Genomic DNA, 16,527 nt, shown 5'->3' with positions numbered 1-16,527 from the left:
CTGGGTTACTGTAAAGCTCTTTTATTAGTGTCTAGGCAGGGTTACTGTAAAGCTCTTTTACAGCACCAGGCCTCCTGTAGGATGCGATGAAGAAGACAGTCGCCCACAAACAAACAATGTCACACAAAAACACAGTTTCATCAAATAATCAAACACCACGATTGATCCTCAGATTCATATTATTTAATTTATTTTGTTATACACATTCCTTCATCAAGTGTTCATTTTGGAGGTGTTCAGATAACTGTTAGTTATACAGGTATGATAGATATACAACGACAGTAACACTGGATAACATGCTACTGTTGCAATGGTCCTAACCACAGCGCAGCAACACTCTTACTGATTGGTTAGCCGTGAGGTTGCCGCGCTGACGTCACTACGCTACTGTGTATGATTGGAGGAGAGAGGGAACTCAAGCGGTGTGATGTGGCGGAACTACAGATTGCTCCTTTAAACCAGTGGCCACCAACCCTAGAAGTGCATCAGTCCCAGATTGCCCTTTTAAACCAGTGGCCACCAACCCTAGAAGACCATCAGTCCCAGATTGCCCCTTTATACCAGTAGCCACCAACCCTAGAAGACCATCAGTCCCAGATCGCCCCTTTATACCAGTGGCCACCAACCCTAGAAGACCATCAGTCCCAGATTGCCCCTTTATACCAGTGGCCACCAACCCCGGACGAGCATCAGTCCCAGATTGCCCCTTTATACCAGTGGCCACCAACCCCGGACGAGCATCAGTCCCAGATTGCCCCTTTAAACCAGTGGCCACCAACCCTAGAAGTGCATCAGTCCCAGATTGCCCCTTTAAACCAGTGGCCACCAACCCTAGAAGAGCATCAGACCCAGATTGCCCCTTTAAACCAGTGACCACCAACCCTAGAAGTGCATCAGTCCCAGATCGCCCCTTTATACCAGTGGCCACCAACCCTAGAAGACCATCAGTCCCAGATTGCCCCTTTATACCAGTGGCCACCAACCCCGGACGAGCATCAGTCCCAGATTGCCCCTTTATACCAGTGGCCACCAACCCCGGACGAGCATCAGTCCCAGATTGCCCCTTTAAACCAGTGGCCACCAACCCTAGAAGACCATCAGTCCCAGATTGCCCCTTTATACCAGTGGCCACCAACCCTAGAAGACCATCAGTCCCAGATTGCCCCTTTATACCAGTGGCCACCAACCCTAGAAGACCATCATTACAAGCTGTGCAGGCTTTAGTTCCAGCCCTGCACTAACCCACTTGATTAGCTATATTCAAAGTGTGTTGGTGGTAGTCAGGAACAAAATCCTGCATAGTCTCACTACATAGCTATGACTCTATGTAAGGGTTGACCACTGAGATAACTAGGTTACAGACAGACATAGACAGACAGACAGACAGACAGACAGACAGACAGACAGACATGAGAATACGATCAACCTAGTATTCCCTTTATAGGGCACTACTTCTGACCAGAGCCTTATGGTCCCATGTCAAAAGTAGTGCACTATATAGGGAAAAAAAGGTCAATTTGGGCCTGTATGAGTGGATGGATGGAAGCATAAGTGATTTAGTAGCTTGGGGTAGAAGTTGCTCTTAGGCACAGATCTAGGATCAGCTTGTCCAGGAGTGTCCAGGTGTCACCAGGTGTCTAGATTAATCCAGATGGGTCAACAGGTGTCTAGATGAGTTACCAGGTGTCTAGATTAATCCAGATGGGTCACCAGGTGTCTAGATGAGTCACCAGGTGTCTAGATTAATCCAGATGGGTCACCAGGTGTCTAGATTAATCCAGATGGGTCACCAGGTGTCTAGATGTGTCCAGATGGGTCACCAGGTATCTAGATTAATCCAGATGGGTCACCAGGTGTCTAGATTAATCCAGATGAGTCATCAGGTGTCTAGATTAATCCAGATGCGTCACCAGGTGTCTAGATGAGTCACCAGGTGTCTAGATTAATCCAGATGGGTCACCAGGTGTCTAGATTAATTTAGATGGGTCACCAGGTGTCTAGATGTGTCCAGATGGGTCACCAGGTGTCTAGATTAATCCAGATGGGTCACCAGGTGTCTAGATTAATCCAGATGAGTCACCAGGTGTCTAGATGGGTCCAGATGTGTCACCAGGTGTCTAGTTGTGTCCACATGAGTCATCAGGTGTCTAGATTAATCCAGATGGGTCACCAGGTGTCTAGATTAATCCAGATGGGTCACCAGGTGTCTAGATTAATCCAGATGGGTCACCAGGTGTCTAGATTAATCCAGATGAGTCACCAGGTGTCCAGATGGGTCCAGATGTGTCACCAGGTGTCTAGATGTGTCCAGATGAGTCATCAGGTGTCTAGATTAATCCAGATGGGTCACCAGTTGTCTAGATGAGTCACCAGGTGTCTAGATTAATCCAGATGGGTCACCAGGTGTCTAGATTAATCCAGATGGGTCACCAGGTGTCTAGATGTGTCCAGGTGTCACCAGGTGTCTAGATTAATCCAGATGAGTCACCAGGTGTCTAGATGAGTCAGTTGTCCACTCTCATCAGGTGTGTGTAAAGGTGTCCAGAAGTGTCCACTCTCACCAGCTGTGTGTAAAGGTGTCCAGAAGTGTCCACTCTCACCAGGTGTGTGTAAAGGTGTCCTGTGTATCCAGGTGTGCTGAGGTGTTGTGATCATAAAGGGAATCCGTTAAACGGGACGTCTAGTGACGTGCTGTTGACTAAAATAACAATATAAACAGGGATTGGATCCACACACTGGGTCACTGCGGTCTGGGACACATACACACACACACTCACACACACACACACACACACACACACACACACACACACACACACACCACCTTCCTCTGTCTTCAGACACCTTAGATAGCAAACTCAGGCCTGTCCAACTAATTGCCCTTTTAGACTGATCTCAGGCCTGTCCAACTCATTCATCTTATAGACTGATCTCAGGCCTGTCCAACTCATTCCCCTTACAGACTGATCTCAGGCCTGTCCAACTCATTCCCCTTACAGACTGATCTCAGGCCTGTCCAACTCATTCCATGGAGGGACTAGTCTCTGATGTTTTTGTTATTTCCTTTCAATTTGTGTCCAACAATCAATGTGTGTGTGTTTAGGGTTTGTGTGTGTGTGTGTGTGTGCACATGCGTTTAACGACTACTTCTCAATCCTGTTTCTGTGTCTGTGTGTGGACCTAAATGGGGGTGACCTGGTGCTAAATGGTATTTGAACCCAGGTCTAAACCCTGTGTGTCGGGGCTGACCTGGTGCTAAATGGTATTTGAACCCAGGTCTGAACCCTGTGTGTCGGGGCTGACCCAGTGCTAAATGGTATTTGAACCCAGGTCTGAACCCTGTGTGTCGGGGCTGACCCGGTGCTAAATGGTATTTGAACCCAGGTCTGAACCCTGTGTGTCGGGGCTGACCCGGTGCTAAATGGTATTTGAACCCAGGTCTGGACCCTGTGTGTTGGGGCTGACCCGGTGCTAAATGGTATTTGAACCCAGGTCTGGACCCTGTGTGTCGGGGCTGACCCGGTGCTAAATGGTATTTGTACCCAGGTCTGGACCCTGTGTATCGGGGCTGACCCGGTCTTGGAAGATGTAGAGGTTGTTGGTGGAGGCTATGGCGATGATGTTCTCCTCGGGGTGCCAGGCCATGTGGAGGATCTTCTTAGTGAAGTCCAGACTGTCCACCCCCACGTCGCCGCGACGACGCTTGCCCCCGGTGTAGATCCGTCGCGTCCGCAGTACAGCTCGCGGCTTACTGGTCTCTCGCCACGCCTCCAGGGAGGGTGGGAGGAGGAGAGGAGAGGAGAGGAGAGGAGAGGAGAGGGAGAGGGAGAGGGAGAGGAGAGGAGAGAGAGGACACGTTTAGAGCAGGCAAATTGAAATCTGGACCAGAAAGTGGTTTCATTATTTCTCTCTGATCAGATTAGACCTGGTGAGTGACATCATCAACCAGCAGTTACACTGGGATTTCAGTAGCACAGAGACTTACGTCGCTAACGTACGGATTGATGGCAGCATTCGCGTGAAACTGAAAGCGCGAACCACTGCTTTTAATCAGGGCAAGGTGACTGGAAACATGACCAAATACAAACAGTGTAACTATTCCCTCCGCAAGGCAATCAAACAAGCTAAGCGTCAGTATAGAGACAGAGTAGAATCTCAATTCAACGGCTCAGACACAAGGTATGTGGCAGGGTCTACAGTCAATCACGGATTATAAAAAGAAAACCAGCCCTGTCACGGACCAGGATGTCTTGCTCCCAGGCAGACTAAATAACTTGTTTGCCCACTTTGAGGACAATACAGTGCCACTGACACGGCCCGCAACCAAAACATGCGGTCTCTCCTTCACTGCAGCCGACGTGAGGAAAACATTTAAACGTGTCAACCCTCGCAAGACTGCAGGCCCAGACGGCATCCCCAGCCGCGCCCTCAGACCAGCTGGCTGGTGTGTTTACGGACATATTCCATCAATCCCTATCCCAGTCTGTTGTTCCCACATGCTTCAAGAGGGCCACCATTGTCCCTGTTCCCAAGAAAGCTAAGGTAACTGAGCTAAACGACTACCGTAGCACTCACTTCCGTCATCATGAAGTGCTTTGAGAGACTAGTCAAGGACCACATCACCTCCACCCTACCTGACACCCTAGACCCACTCCAATTTGCTTACCGCCCAAATAGGTCCACAGACGATGCAATCTCAACCACACTGCACACTGCCCTAACCCATCTGGACAAGAGGAATACCTATGTGAGAATGCTGTTCATCGACTACAGCTCGGCATTTAACCTCTCTGATCTCCCCATCCCGGATCCGGTATCAGGAATACAGACTCAAGCTCATTACCATAACGCAACGTTAACTATTCATGAAAATCGCAAATGAAATGAAATAAATATGCTAGCGCTCACTGTCATCTCAGATTTTCAAAATATGCTTCTCAACCATAGGAAAACAATAATTTGTGTAAAAGTAGCTAGCTAGCGTAGCATTTAGCGTTAGCATTAGCGTCAGCATCCAGCACGCAACATTTCAACAAAAACATAAAAGCCTTCAAATAAAATAATTTACCTTTGAAGAACTTCTGATGTTTTCAATGAGGATACTCTCAGTTAGATAGCAGATGCTCAGTTTTTCCAAAAATATTATTTGTGTATTAGAAATAGCCCCGTTTTATACATCACATTTGGCTACCAAAAAAACCCGAAAATTCAGTCCTCAAAACGCGAACTTTTTTCCAAATTAACTCCATAATATCGACTGAAAACATGGCAAACGTTGTTTAGAATCAATCCTCAAGGTGTTTTTCACATATCTTTTCATTGATATATCGTTCTTGGACGCATGATTTCTCCCCTGAATCAAAAGGAAAAGTACAAGCAGCTGGCAATTGCACACCGAATTCCACGCAGGACACCAGGCGGACACTTGGAAAATGTAGTCTCTTATGGTCAATCTTCCAATGATATGCCTACAAATACGTCACAATGCTGCTAAGACCTTGGGGGAACGACAGAAAGTGTAGGCTCATTCCTTGCACAATCACAGCCATATAAGGAGACAATGGAAAACAGAGCTTCAGAAATTCTGCTAATTTCCTGGTTGACGCATCATCTTGGTTTCGCCTGTAGAATGAGTTCTGGGGCACGGGAACGTTTTTTATCCAAAAATGAAATAGCGCCCCTAGAGATCCAAGAGGTTAACACCATAGTGCCCTCCAAGCTCGTCATCAAGCTCGAGACCCTGGGTCTCGACCCCGCCCTGTGCAACTGGATACTGGACTTCCTGACGGGCCGCCCCCAGGTGGTGAGGGTAGGCAACAACATTTCCACCCCGCTGATCCTCAACACTGGGGCCCCACAAGGGTGCGTTCTGAGCCCTCTCCTGTACTCCCTGTTCACCCACGACTGCGTGGCCACGCACGCCTCCAACTCAATCATTAAGTTTGCGGACGACACAACAGTGGTAGGCTTGATTACCAACAATGACGAGACGGCCTACAGGGAGGAGTTGAGGGCCCTCGGAGTATGGTGTCAGGAAAATAACCTCACACTCAACGTCAACAAAACTAAGGAGATGATTGTGGACTTCAGGAAACAGCAGAGGGAACACCCCCCTATCCACATCGATGGAACAGTAGTGGAGAGGGTAGTAAATTTTAAGTTCCTCGGCGTACACATCACAGACAAACTGAATTGGTCCACCCACACAGACAGCATCGTGAAGAAGGCGCAGCAGCGCCTCTTCAACCTCAGGAGGCTGAAGAAATTCGGCTTGTCACCAAAACCACTCACAAACTTCTACAGATGCACAATCGAGAGCATCCTGTCGGGCTGTATCACCGCCCGGTACGGCAACTGCTCCGCCCACAACCGTAAGGCTCTCCAGAGGGTAGTGAGATCTGCACAACGCATCACCGGGGGCAAACTACCTGCCCTCCAGGACACCTACACCACCCGATGTCACAGGAAGGCCATAAAGATCATCAAGGACTACAACCACCCGAGCCACTGCCTGTTCACCCCGCTATCATCCAGAAGGCGAGGTCAGTACAGGTGCATCAAAGCTGGGACCGAGAGACTGAAAAACAGCTTCTATCTCAAGGCCATCAGACTGTTAAACAGCCACCACAAACTCAGAGAGGCTGCTGCCAACACACTGACACTGACTCAACTCCAGCCACTTTAATAATGGAAATTGATGGGAAATGATGTAAATATATCACTAGCCACTTTAAACAATGCTACCTAATATAATGTTTACATACCCTACATTATTCATCTCATATGTATACGTATATACTGTACTCTATATCATCTACTGCATCTTTATGTAATACATGTATCACTAGCCACTTTAACTATGCCACTTTGTTTACATACTCATCTCATATGTATATACTGCACTCAATACCATCTTGCCTATGCCGCTCTGTACCATCACTCATTCATATATCTTTATGTACATATTCTTTATCCCCTTACACTTGTGTCTATAAGGTAGTAGTTTTGGAATTGTTAGCTAGATTACTTGTTGGTTATTACTGCATTGTCGGAACTAGAAGCACAGGCATTTCGCTACACTCGCATTAACATCTGCTAACCATGTGTATGTGACAAATAAAATTTGATTTGATTTGACGTTAGCGACTTTCGTTAGCGACTTATGTTAGCGGCCTCCTTTAGCGGCTTATGTTAGCGGCTTACGTTAGCGGCTTACGTTAGCGGCTTACGTTAGCGGCCTACGTTAGCGGCTTACGTTAGCGACTTACGTTAGCGGCTTACGTTAGCGACTTCCGTTAGCGATTTACGTTAGCGGCTTATGTTAGCGGCCTCCTTTAGCGGCTTATGTTAGAGACTTACGTTAGAGACTTACGTTAGCGACTTACGTTAGAAACTTGTGTGTTTGTATATATGCTTACCTCCAGGGTCACGCCCCGCCCCGTCTCCCTGTCAAACATCCGGAAGAAGCTGTTGTACGCCCCAGTCATTATCACACTGGGGAGAGGGGAGAGGAGGGAGAGGAGGAGAGAGAGGAGGAGGGAGAGGATGAGAGAGAGAGGTAGTAGAAGGAGGAGAGAAGATGGAAGGGGGGGATGAAAGAGGGACAAAGAGAGGGAGAAGAAAATGAAGGGATGGAGAAAGAGAAAAGAGTGGGGTTGGGACAGGAAGAGAAGGAGAGATAAAAAGAGCGAAGGGTGGAGTTGGGACAGGAAGAGGAGGAGAGATGGAGAGAGGGAAGGGTGGGGTTTTTACAGGAAGAGGAGGAGAGATGGAGAGAGAGGGAAGAGTGGGGTTGGGACAGGAAGAGGAGGAGAGATGGAGAGAGGGAAGGGTGGGGTTGGAACAGGAAGAGGAGGAGAGATGGAGAGAGGGAAGGGTGGGGTTGGGACAGGAAGAGGAGGAGAGAGGGAAGGGTGAGGTTTTTACAGGAAGAGGAGGAGAGATGGAGAGAGGGAAGGGTGGGGGTTTTACAGGAAGAGGAGGAGAGATGGAGAGAGGGAAGGGTGAGGTTTTTACAGGAAGAGGAGGAGAGATGGAGAGAGGGAAGGGTGGGGTTGGAACAGGAAGAGGAGGAGAGATGAAGGAGAGAAGGGATTGATTTTGACATCTCCAAAGCTCTTCTCTGGGATTGATTTATCTGTGGGATAAAGCCTCAGAGTAGACGAAGACGCACACACCTGTCGGAGCTGTTCCAGACACACTCGAACTTGTCAAATATACAGTCGTTCTCGTACAGAGAGCACAGCTTAGTCCTCAGGTAGTCATGAACCTACAGAGAGACAGACATGGGAGAAAGGAGGGAGGAGAGAGGGAGAGGGCAGGAGAGAGTGTTGACAGGTTTTTCCAAGGCATTCATTCAATTTCTGTGTGTGTACATGCGTGCGTGAGTGTGTGAATGTATGTGTGTGTGTGGGTGTGTGTGTGTGTGTATGTGTGTTTCTGCGTGTGCCTAGTGTGTGTGTTTCTGCATGTGCCTAGTGTGTGTGTGTACATGTGTGTTTCTGCGTGTGCCTAGTGTGTGTGTGTGTGTGTGTGCATGTGTGTTTCTGCGTGTGCCTTGTGTGTGTGTGTGTGCATGTGTGTTTCTGCGTGTGCCTAGTGTGTGTGTGTGCATGTGTGTTTCTGCGTGTGCCTAGTGTGTGTGTTTCTGCGTGTGTGTGTGTGTGTGTTTGTTTAGCGGGCTGACCTGGTAGGTTTCGACGGGGCCTTTCTCCATGTGTAAGTCCCACACCTTGGCCGTCAGGTAATCCCTGGTCAGCAGGTACCGCCCGTTGTGACTGAACTTCACATCCGACACCGACGACACGATCTCAGAGAAGAATGAACGACTTCCTGGGTCCTCTGGTTCCTCAAAGACTAAAGGAAGAGAGAGAGAGGGAGGTGGAGAGAGGAGACGAGGGGAGGAGAGCAGAGGGGGAGGAGAGCAGAGGGGGGAGTGGAGGGGGAGGAGAGAGGAGACGAGGGGGGGAGAGGAGATGAGGGGAGGAGAGGAGATGGGGAGGAGAGAGGAGACGAGGGGAGGAGAGGAGAGGGGGAGGAGAGAGGAGACGAGGGGGAGGAGAGGAGAGGAGAGGGGGAGGAGAGGAGAGGAGAGGGGGAGGAGAGGAGAGGGGAGGAGAGAGGAGATGAGGAGGAGAGGCGAGGAGAGGAGAGAGGAGGGAGAGGTGACGAGGAGAGAGGAGAGGAAGGAGACAGGGAGGAGGAGAGGAGACGAAGGGAGAGTGGGAGGAGAGGAGACGAAGGGAGAGTGGGAGGAGAGAGGAGTTTAGGAAGAGGAAAGATGGATATCACAATTTAAGGGGGTGTAAATTCCAATCTGGACCAGTTGACCAGTTGACCAGTTGTACTGCTGATTTAAATGAAGGACTGATTTAGACCTGCGACACCATGTGGGTGGAAGCCAGATCTACTCCTGATTTAAATGAAGGACTGATTTAGACCTGAGACACCATGTGGGTGGAAGCCAGATCTACTCCTGATTTAAAATGAAGGACTGATTTAGACCTGGGACACCATGTGGGAGCAATTAATTATCAGAACCAGCAGTAGTTATACTCTGGACCTCGAAGAGTAAGATTCGAATACACATGATTTAGAGACTGACAGCAAAGGCTTTTATCTCCCCCCGTGTGTAGCCAACTCACGTTTGGTGTGTTTGTCGCAAAGTGCCGAGGCCCTCATGTCACAGAGACGTAGAGATCCTTTACTGCTACTGTAGACAAACAGGTGACAGTGGTGAGGATGAAACTCTGCTGCTGTTATCACCTCTGTTAGCTCCTCCATGTTGGCTGGCTTGATGTCCACTATGTCTGAAGGAGAGATACTCAGGTAGAACAACACAGGACTATGTCTGGAGGAGAGATACTCAGGTAGAACAACACAGGACTATGTCTGGAGGAGAGATACTCAGGTAGAACAACACAAGACTGTGTCTGGAGGAGAGATACTCAGGTAGAACAACACAGGACTGTGTCTGGAGGAGAGATACTCAGGTAGAACAACACAGGACTGTGTCTGGAGGAGAGATACTCAGGTAGAACAACACAGGACTGTGTCTGGAGGAGAGATACTCAGGTAGAACAACACAGGACTGTGTCTGGAGGAGAGATACTGTCAATGATTAGTTATTGGAGAAACAAGACCAAGATGAGACTCTGGACAAGGCGGATACGGTATATTTGAGGCCTTTTAATCAAGCATAGTGATAGCTGGCAAACGTGCAGCACGGCTCCTATCGTCCACTCTTAGGGAGGTTTCGGAAAAAGAGGGCGTAACACATATTTGGGCAGTACATTTATACATTGAAATGACGTAGGTAGATTCTAGTAGTCCTGGCTCCTGGTTGGTTGTTCGTAGGTGATAGACAGTCCTCTCCAGCCTGTTGTCAGTATCCCATTGGTTCTTGACAGAGTTCTTTGTCTTTGTAGCCCATCCCAAAGGGTTTTGAGCAGTGTATATTCATGGGTTATCAGTGTGTTTAACAACAGTCAGTGAATGCGTCATTACATGTTTTAATATGTTATTACAACAATACTCAGGTAGAACAACACAGGACTGTATCTGGAGGAGTAGATGGCTGTGGTGGTTGTAGCTAGCCTGATTAACTGTACAGTAGTAGATGTGGTGGTTGTAGCTAGCCTGATTAACTGTACAGTAGATGGATGTGGTGGTTGTAGCTAGCCTGATTAACTGTACAGTAGTAGATGTGGTGGTTGTAGCTAGCCTGATTAACTGTACAGTAGATGGATGTAGTGGTTGTAGCTAGCCTGATTAACGGTACAGTAGATGGATGTGGTGGTTGTAGCTAGCCTGATTAACTGTACAGTAGTAGCCTGATTAACGGTACAGTAGATGGATGTAGTGGTTGTAGCTAGCCTGATTAACTGTACAGTAGATGGATGTAGTGGTTGTAGCTAGCCTGATTAACTGTACAGTAGATGGATGTGGTGGTTGTAGCTAGCCTGATTAACTGTACAGTAGATGGATGTGGAGGTTGTAGCTAGCCTGATTAACTGTACAGTAGATGGATGTGGAGGTTGTAGCTAGCCTGATTAACTGTACAGTAGATGGATGTGGAGGTTGTAGCTAGCCTGATTAACTGTACAGTAGATGGATGTGGAGGATGTAGCTAGCCTGATTAACTGTACAGTAGATGGATGTGGTGGTTGTAGCTAGCCTGATTAACTGTACAGTAGATGGATGTGGTGGTTGTAGCTAGCCTGATTAACTGTACAGTAGATGGATGTGGAGGTTGTAGCTAGCCTGATTAACTGTACAGTAGATGGATGTGGAGGATGTAGCTAGCCTGATTAACTGTACAGTAGATGGATGTGGTGGTTGTAGCTAGCCTGATTAACTGTACAGTAGATGGATGTGGTGGTTGTAGCTAGCCTGATTAACTGTACAGAATTATCCTGATTAACTGTACAGTAGTAGCCTGATTAACGGTACAGTAGATGGATGTGGTGGTTGTAGCTAGCCTGATTAGCTGTACAGTAGTAGCCTGTTTAACTGTACAGTAGTAGCCTGATTAGCTGTACAGTAGATGGATGTAGTGGTTGTAGCTAGCCTGATTAGCTGTACAGTAGATGGATGTGGTGGTTGTAGCTAGCCTGATTAGCTGTACAGTAGATGAATGTCGTGGTTGTAGCTAGCCTGACTAACGGTCACCTCATAGTACACAGACACACTATGAATATGCAGAGATTGTTTTTAGCCTCAGCTACTGAACTTAATCAACCCTGTCACACGCACACACACATGTACGAGCGCGAACACACACACACACACACACACACACACATTCTATTTGCAGTGAGCCCCGTGTGTCTTAGTGGAGTAGAGAGTAGAGAGTAGGGAGTTGACACTGAGTGAATTATTTAAACTTCTCTGTAGATGTTTTCTAGGTCAGGGTCCTGTTATGGTAGAGCCCGTTTAAACTTCTCTGTAGATGTTTTCTAGGTCAGGGTCCTGTTATGGTAGAGCCCGTTTAAACTTCTCTGTAGATGTTTTCTAGGTCAGGGTCCTGTTATGGTAGAGCCCGTTTAAACACTACAGCCTACAGATGGAGGAGCGTCATTTGATCACCTTGTTGCAGAACAACTGAACAGACAGAATGAACGACTGGGTCTCTGGTACTGAACTGTTTAAACACTGCAGCCTACAGATGGAGGAGCGTAATTTGATCACCTTGTTGCAGAACAACTGAACAGACAGAATGAACGACTGGGTCTTTGGTACTGAACTGTTTAAACACTGCAGCCTACAGATGGAGGAGCGTAATTTGATCACGTTGAGTGAAGGACATTTTAATCTTGTCGCGTGTTTGACGTTTAAAAGGTTCCCACACGTTTGTCATTTCCACTTTGAAACGTCAAACTTGAAATCTCCTTTTTAAGAAAAATGTATCAACCAAACATGTCCAACAATTATAATCCATATAATAATTCAAATGTTATTATTTACAATGACGGCCTACCGGGGGAACAGTGGGTTAACTGCCTTGTTCAGGGACAGAACGACAGATTTATTCCTTGTCAGATCGGGGATTTTATATATTTCATATTTAATTTCTTTATTTCACCTTTATTTAGCCAGGTCGGCCAGTTGAGAACACCTTTATTTAGCCAGGTCGGCCAGTTGAGAACACCTTTATTTAGCCAGGTCGGCCAGTTGAGAACACCTTTATTTAGCCAGGTCGGCCAGTTGAGAACACCTTTATTTAGCCAGGTCGGCCAGTTGAGAACACCTTTATTTAGCCAGGTCGGCCAGTTGAGAACACCTTTATTTAGCCAGGTCGGCCAGTTGAGAACACCTTTATTTAGCCAGGTCGGCCAGTTGAGAACACCTTTATTTAGCCAGGTCGGCCAGTTGAGAACACCTTTATTTAGCCAGGTCGGCCAGTTGAGAACACCTTTATTTAGCCAGGTCGGCCAGTTGAGAACACCTTTATTTAGCCAGGTCGGCCAGTTGAGAACACCTTTATTTAGCCAGGTCGGCCAGTTGAGAACACCTTTATTTAGCCAGGTCGGCCAGTTGAGAACACCTTTATTTAGCCAGGTCGGCCAGTTGAGAACACCTTTATTTAGCCAGGTCGGCCAGTTGAGAACACCTTTATTTAGCCAGGTCGGCCAGTTGAGAACACCTTTATTTAGCCAGGTCGGCCAGTTGAGAACACCTTTATTTAGCCAGGTCGGCCAGTTGAGAACACCTTTATTTAGCCAGGTCGGCCAGTTGAGAACACCTTTATTTAGCCAGGTCGGCCAGTTGAGAACAAGTTCTCATTTACAACTGCGACCTGGACAAGATAAAGCAAAGCAGTTCGACACAAACAACAACACAGAGCTACACATGGAATAAAACAAGCGTACAGATTTAGCAACCTTTTGGTAATTGGCCCAGCGCTCTAACCAATAGGCTACCTGACACCCCGAAACATTTCCTGTTACTGCAGGATTATTTTCCTGCTGTATCAAACTGCTTCAAATTAAGATTTTACACATGTACATTCCTACCCAGACTGGCACAGAGCCATATAGAGTATGTGATTGGGCAGGAAGACTGGCACAGAGCCATATAGAGTCTGTGATTGAACAGGAAGACTGGCACAGAGCCATAGAGAGTCAGTAATTGGGAAGGAAGACTGGCACAGAGCCATATAGAGTCTGGGATTGGGAAGGAGCTCAACAGAGCTGATTTCCGGCACCTCAAATGTTCTACTTCCTGTTCCTCTTTTTGAATATCAGATTAAAAGTATTGTGGAGCTCCAGCACCTCAATATAAACAGTACCGGGCCAGCACCTCAATATAAACAGTACCGGGCCACTACCTCAATATAAACAGTACCGGGCCACTACCTCAATATAAACAGTACTGGGCCACTACCTCAATATAAACAGTACCGGGCCACTACCTCAATATAAACAGTACCGGGCCACTACCTCAATATAAACAGTACCGGGCCACTACCTCAATATAAACAGTACCGGGCCACTACCTCAATATAAACAGTACCGGGCCACTACCTCAATATAAACAGTACCGGGTCACTACCTCAATATAAACAGTACTGGTCCACTACCTCAATATAAACAGTACTGGTCCACTACCTCAATATAAACAGTACCGGGCCACTACCTCAATATAAACAGTACCGGGCCACTACCTCAATATAAACAGTACTGGTCCACTACCTCAATATAAACAGTACCGGGCCACTACCTCAATATAAACAGTACTGGTCCACTACCTCAATATAAACAGTACCAGGCCACTACCTCAATATAAACAGTACCGATCCAGCACCTCAATATAAACAGTACTGGTCCACTACCTCAATATAAACAGTACTGGGCCACTACCTCAATATAAACAGTACCGGGCCACTACCTCAATATAAACAGTACCGGGCCACTACCTCAATATAAACAGTACCGGTCCACTACCTCAATATAAACAGTACCGGTCCACTACCTCAATATAAACAGTACCGGGTCACTACCTCAATATAAACAGTACCAGGCCACTACCTCAATATAAACAGTACCGGGCCACTACCTCAATATAAACAGTACCGGGCCACTACCTCAATATAAACAGTACCGGGCCACTACCTCAATATAAACAGTACCGGGCGACTACCTCAATATAAACAGTACCGGTCCACTACCTCAATATAAACAGTACCGGGCCACTACCTCAATATAAACAGTACCGGTCCACTACCTCAATATAAACAGTACCGGGCCACTACCTCAATATAAACAGTACCGGGCCACTACCTCAATATAAACAGTACTGGGCCACTACCTCAATATAAACAGTACCGGTCCACTACCTCAATATAAACAGTACTGGTCCACTACCTCAATATAAACAGTACCGGGCCACTACCTCAATATAAACAGTACCGGGCCACTACCTCAATATAAACAGTACCGGGCAACTACCTCAATATAAACAGTACTGGTCCACTACCTCAATATAAACAGTACTGGTCCACTACCTCAATATAAACAGTACCGGGCCACTACCTCAATATAAACAGTACCGGGCAACTACCTCAATATAAACAGTACCGGGCAACTACCTCAATATAAACAGTACCGGGCCACTACCTCAATATAAACAGTACCGGTCCACTACCTCAATATAAACAGTACCGGGCCACTACCTCAATATAAACAGTACCGGGCCACTACCTCAATATAAACAGTACCGGGCCACTACCTCAATATAAACAGTACCGGGCCACTACCTCAATATAAACAGTACCGGTCCACTACCTCAATATAAACAGTACTGGTCCACTACCTCAATATAAACAGTACCGGGCCACTACCTCAATATAAACAGTACCGGGCCACTACCTCAATATAAACAGTACCGGGCAACTACCTCAATATAAACAGTACTGGTCCACTACCTCAATATAAACAGTACTGGTCCACTACCTCAATATAAACAGTACCGGGCCACTACCTCAATATAAACAGTACCGGGCCACTACCTCAATATAAACAGTACCGGGCCACTACCTCAATATAAACAGTACCGGGCCACTACCTCAATATAAACAGTACCGGGCCACTACCTCAATATAAACAGTACCGGTCCAGCACCTAAATCATGTGTGTGTGTGTGTATGTCTGCTTCCCTGTGTGTGTGTGTGTGTGTGTGTGTGTGTGTGTGTCTGCTTTCCTGTGTGTGTGTGTGTGTGTGTGTGTGTATGTGTGTGTGTGTGTGTGTATGTGTGTGTGTGTGTGTGTGTGTCTGCTTTCCTGTTTGTGTGTGTGGGTCTCCACAACTGTGTGTGTGTGCGTGCATGTGTGTATGTCTCTGTACATGTGTGTGTGTGTCCCTCTCCCAGTGAAGGATACTGAAGCTGCGGTCTGTGATCCCCAGATGCCACATGTTGATCCTCAGGTCATCAGCTGACAGGTAGGTCTCTCCGTCACTGTTGACCGATATGGAGTTAACATGGTAGGTATGCCCATTGGAGAACACCCTCCTAGGACGTACCTCCACCATCAGGTCTGTAGGTCTCAACACAGGAACCTGGGAGGGAGTGAGGGAGGAAGGGAGGGAGGTATGGGTTGGGGGAGTGAGAGAGGGGTGGGAGAGAGGGGGAAGGAGGTGAGAGGGAGGGAGGGAGGGAGGGAGGGAGGGAGGGAGGGAGGGAGGGAGGGAGAGAGAGAGAGAGAGGGAGGGAGGTAGGGTTGGGGGAGTGAGAGAGGGGAGGGAGAGAGAGAGAGACGGGCGGGCGGTTGGGGGGAGAGAGGGGGAAGGGGAGAGAGAGAGGGAGGGAGGGAGGGTAGGAGGTTGGAGAGAGGGAGGGAGTGAGGAGGGAGAGAGGGAGGGTTAGGGACCAGGGGATGGGCTGAATGAGGGACAAAACAAGAGGTGTGTGTGTGTGTGTGTGTGTGTGTGTATACCTGTAGTGATGTGACTGTAGAGATATCCTTCACCCTGCCCTCCTCATCTTTCAGGTTGTAGCCCTCCGGTTGCTTGTCTCGCTCACTCACCTTC

The 16,527-nt window shown here is 47.6% G+C and overlaps 1 protein-coding gene across 1 annotated transcript in view; it reads right to left on the bottom strand.

Annotated features, from left to right (window-relative positions):
- Window positions 1-168: 168 nt before the first annotated feature.
- The window catches only part of LOC110516989 (serine/threonine-protein phosphatase 2A 55 kDa regulatory subunit B gamma isoform), a 25,233-nt gene continuing 8,874 nt past the window's right edge, over window positions 169-16,527 (bottom strand). The window contains exons 4-10 of the mRNA XM_036934152.1: window positions 16,434-16,527; window positions 15,879-16,056; window positions 9,645-9,809; window positions 8,687-8,856; window positions 8,178-8,269; window positions 7,419-7,494; window positions 169-3,768 (exon numbers count right to left, since the gene is read on the bottom strand). The exon at window positions 16,434-16,527 is cut by the window's right edge and continues 19 nt beyond it. Coding sequence (XP_036790047.1) covers window positions 3,526-3,768; window positions 7,419-7,494; window positions 8,178-8,269; window positions 8,687-8,856; window positions 9,645-9,809; window positions 15,879-16,056; window positions 16,434-16,527 — 1,018 coding nt within the window. The 3' untranslated portion in view covers window positions 169-3,525. The remainder of the gene's footprint in view (window positions 3,769-7,418; window positions 7,495-8,177; window positions 8,270-8,686; window positions 8,857-9,644; window positions 9,810-15,878; window positions 16,057-16,433) is intronic.

Source organism: Oncorhynchus mykiss, chromosome 10, assembly GCF_013265735.2.
Source record: "Oncorhynchus mykiss isolate Arlee chromosome 10, USDA_OmykA_1.1, whole genome shotgun sequence".
Taxonomy (NCBI): domain Eukaryota; kingdom Metazoa; phylum Chordata; class Actinopteri; order Salmoniformes; family Salmonidae; genus Oncorhynchus; species Oncorhynchus mykiss.
This window is presented reverse-complemented; position numbering and strand designations above follow the sequence as displayed.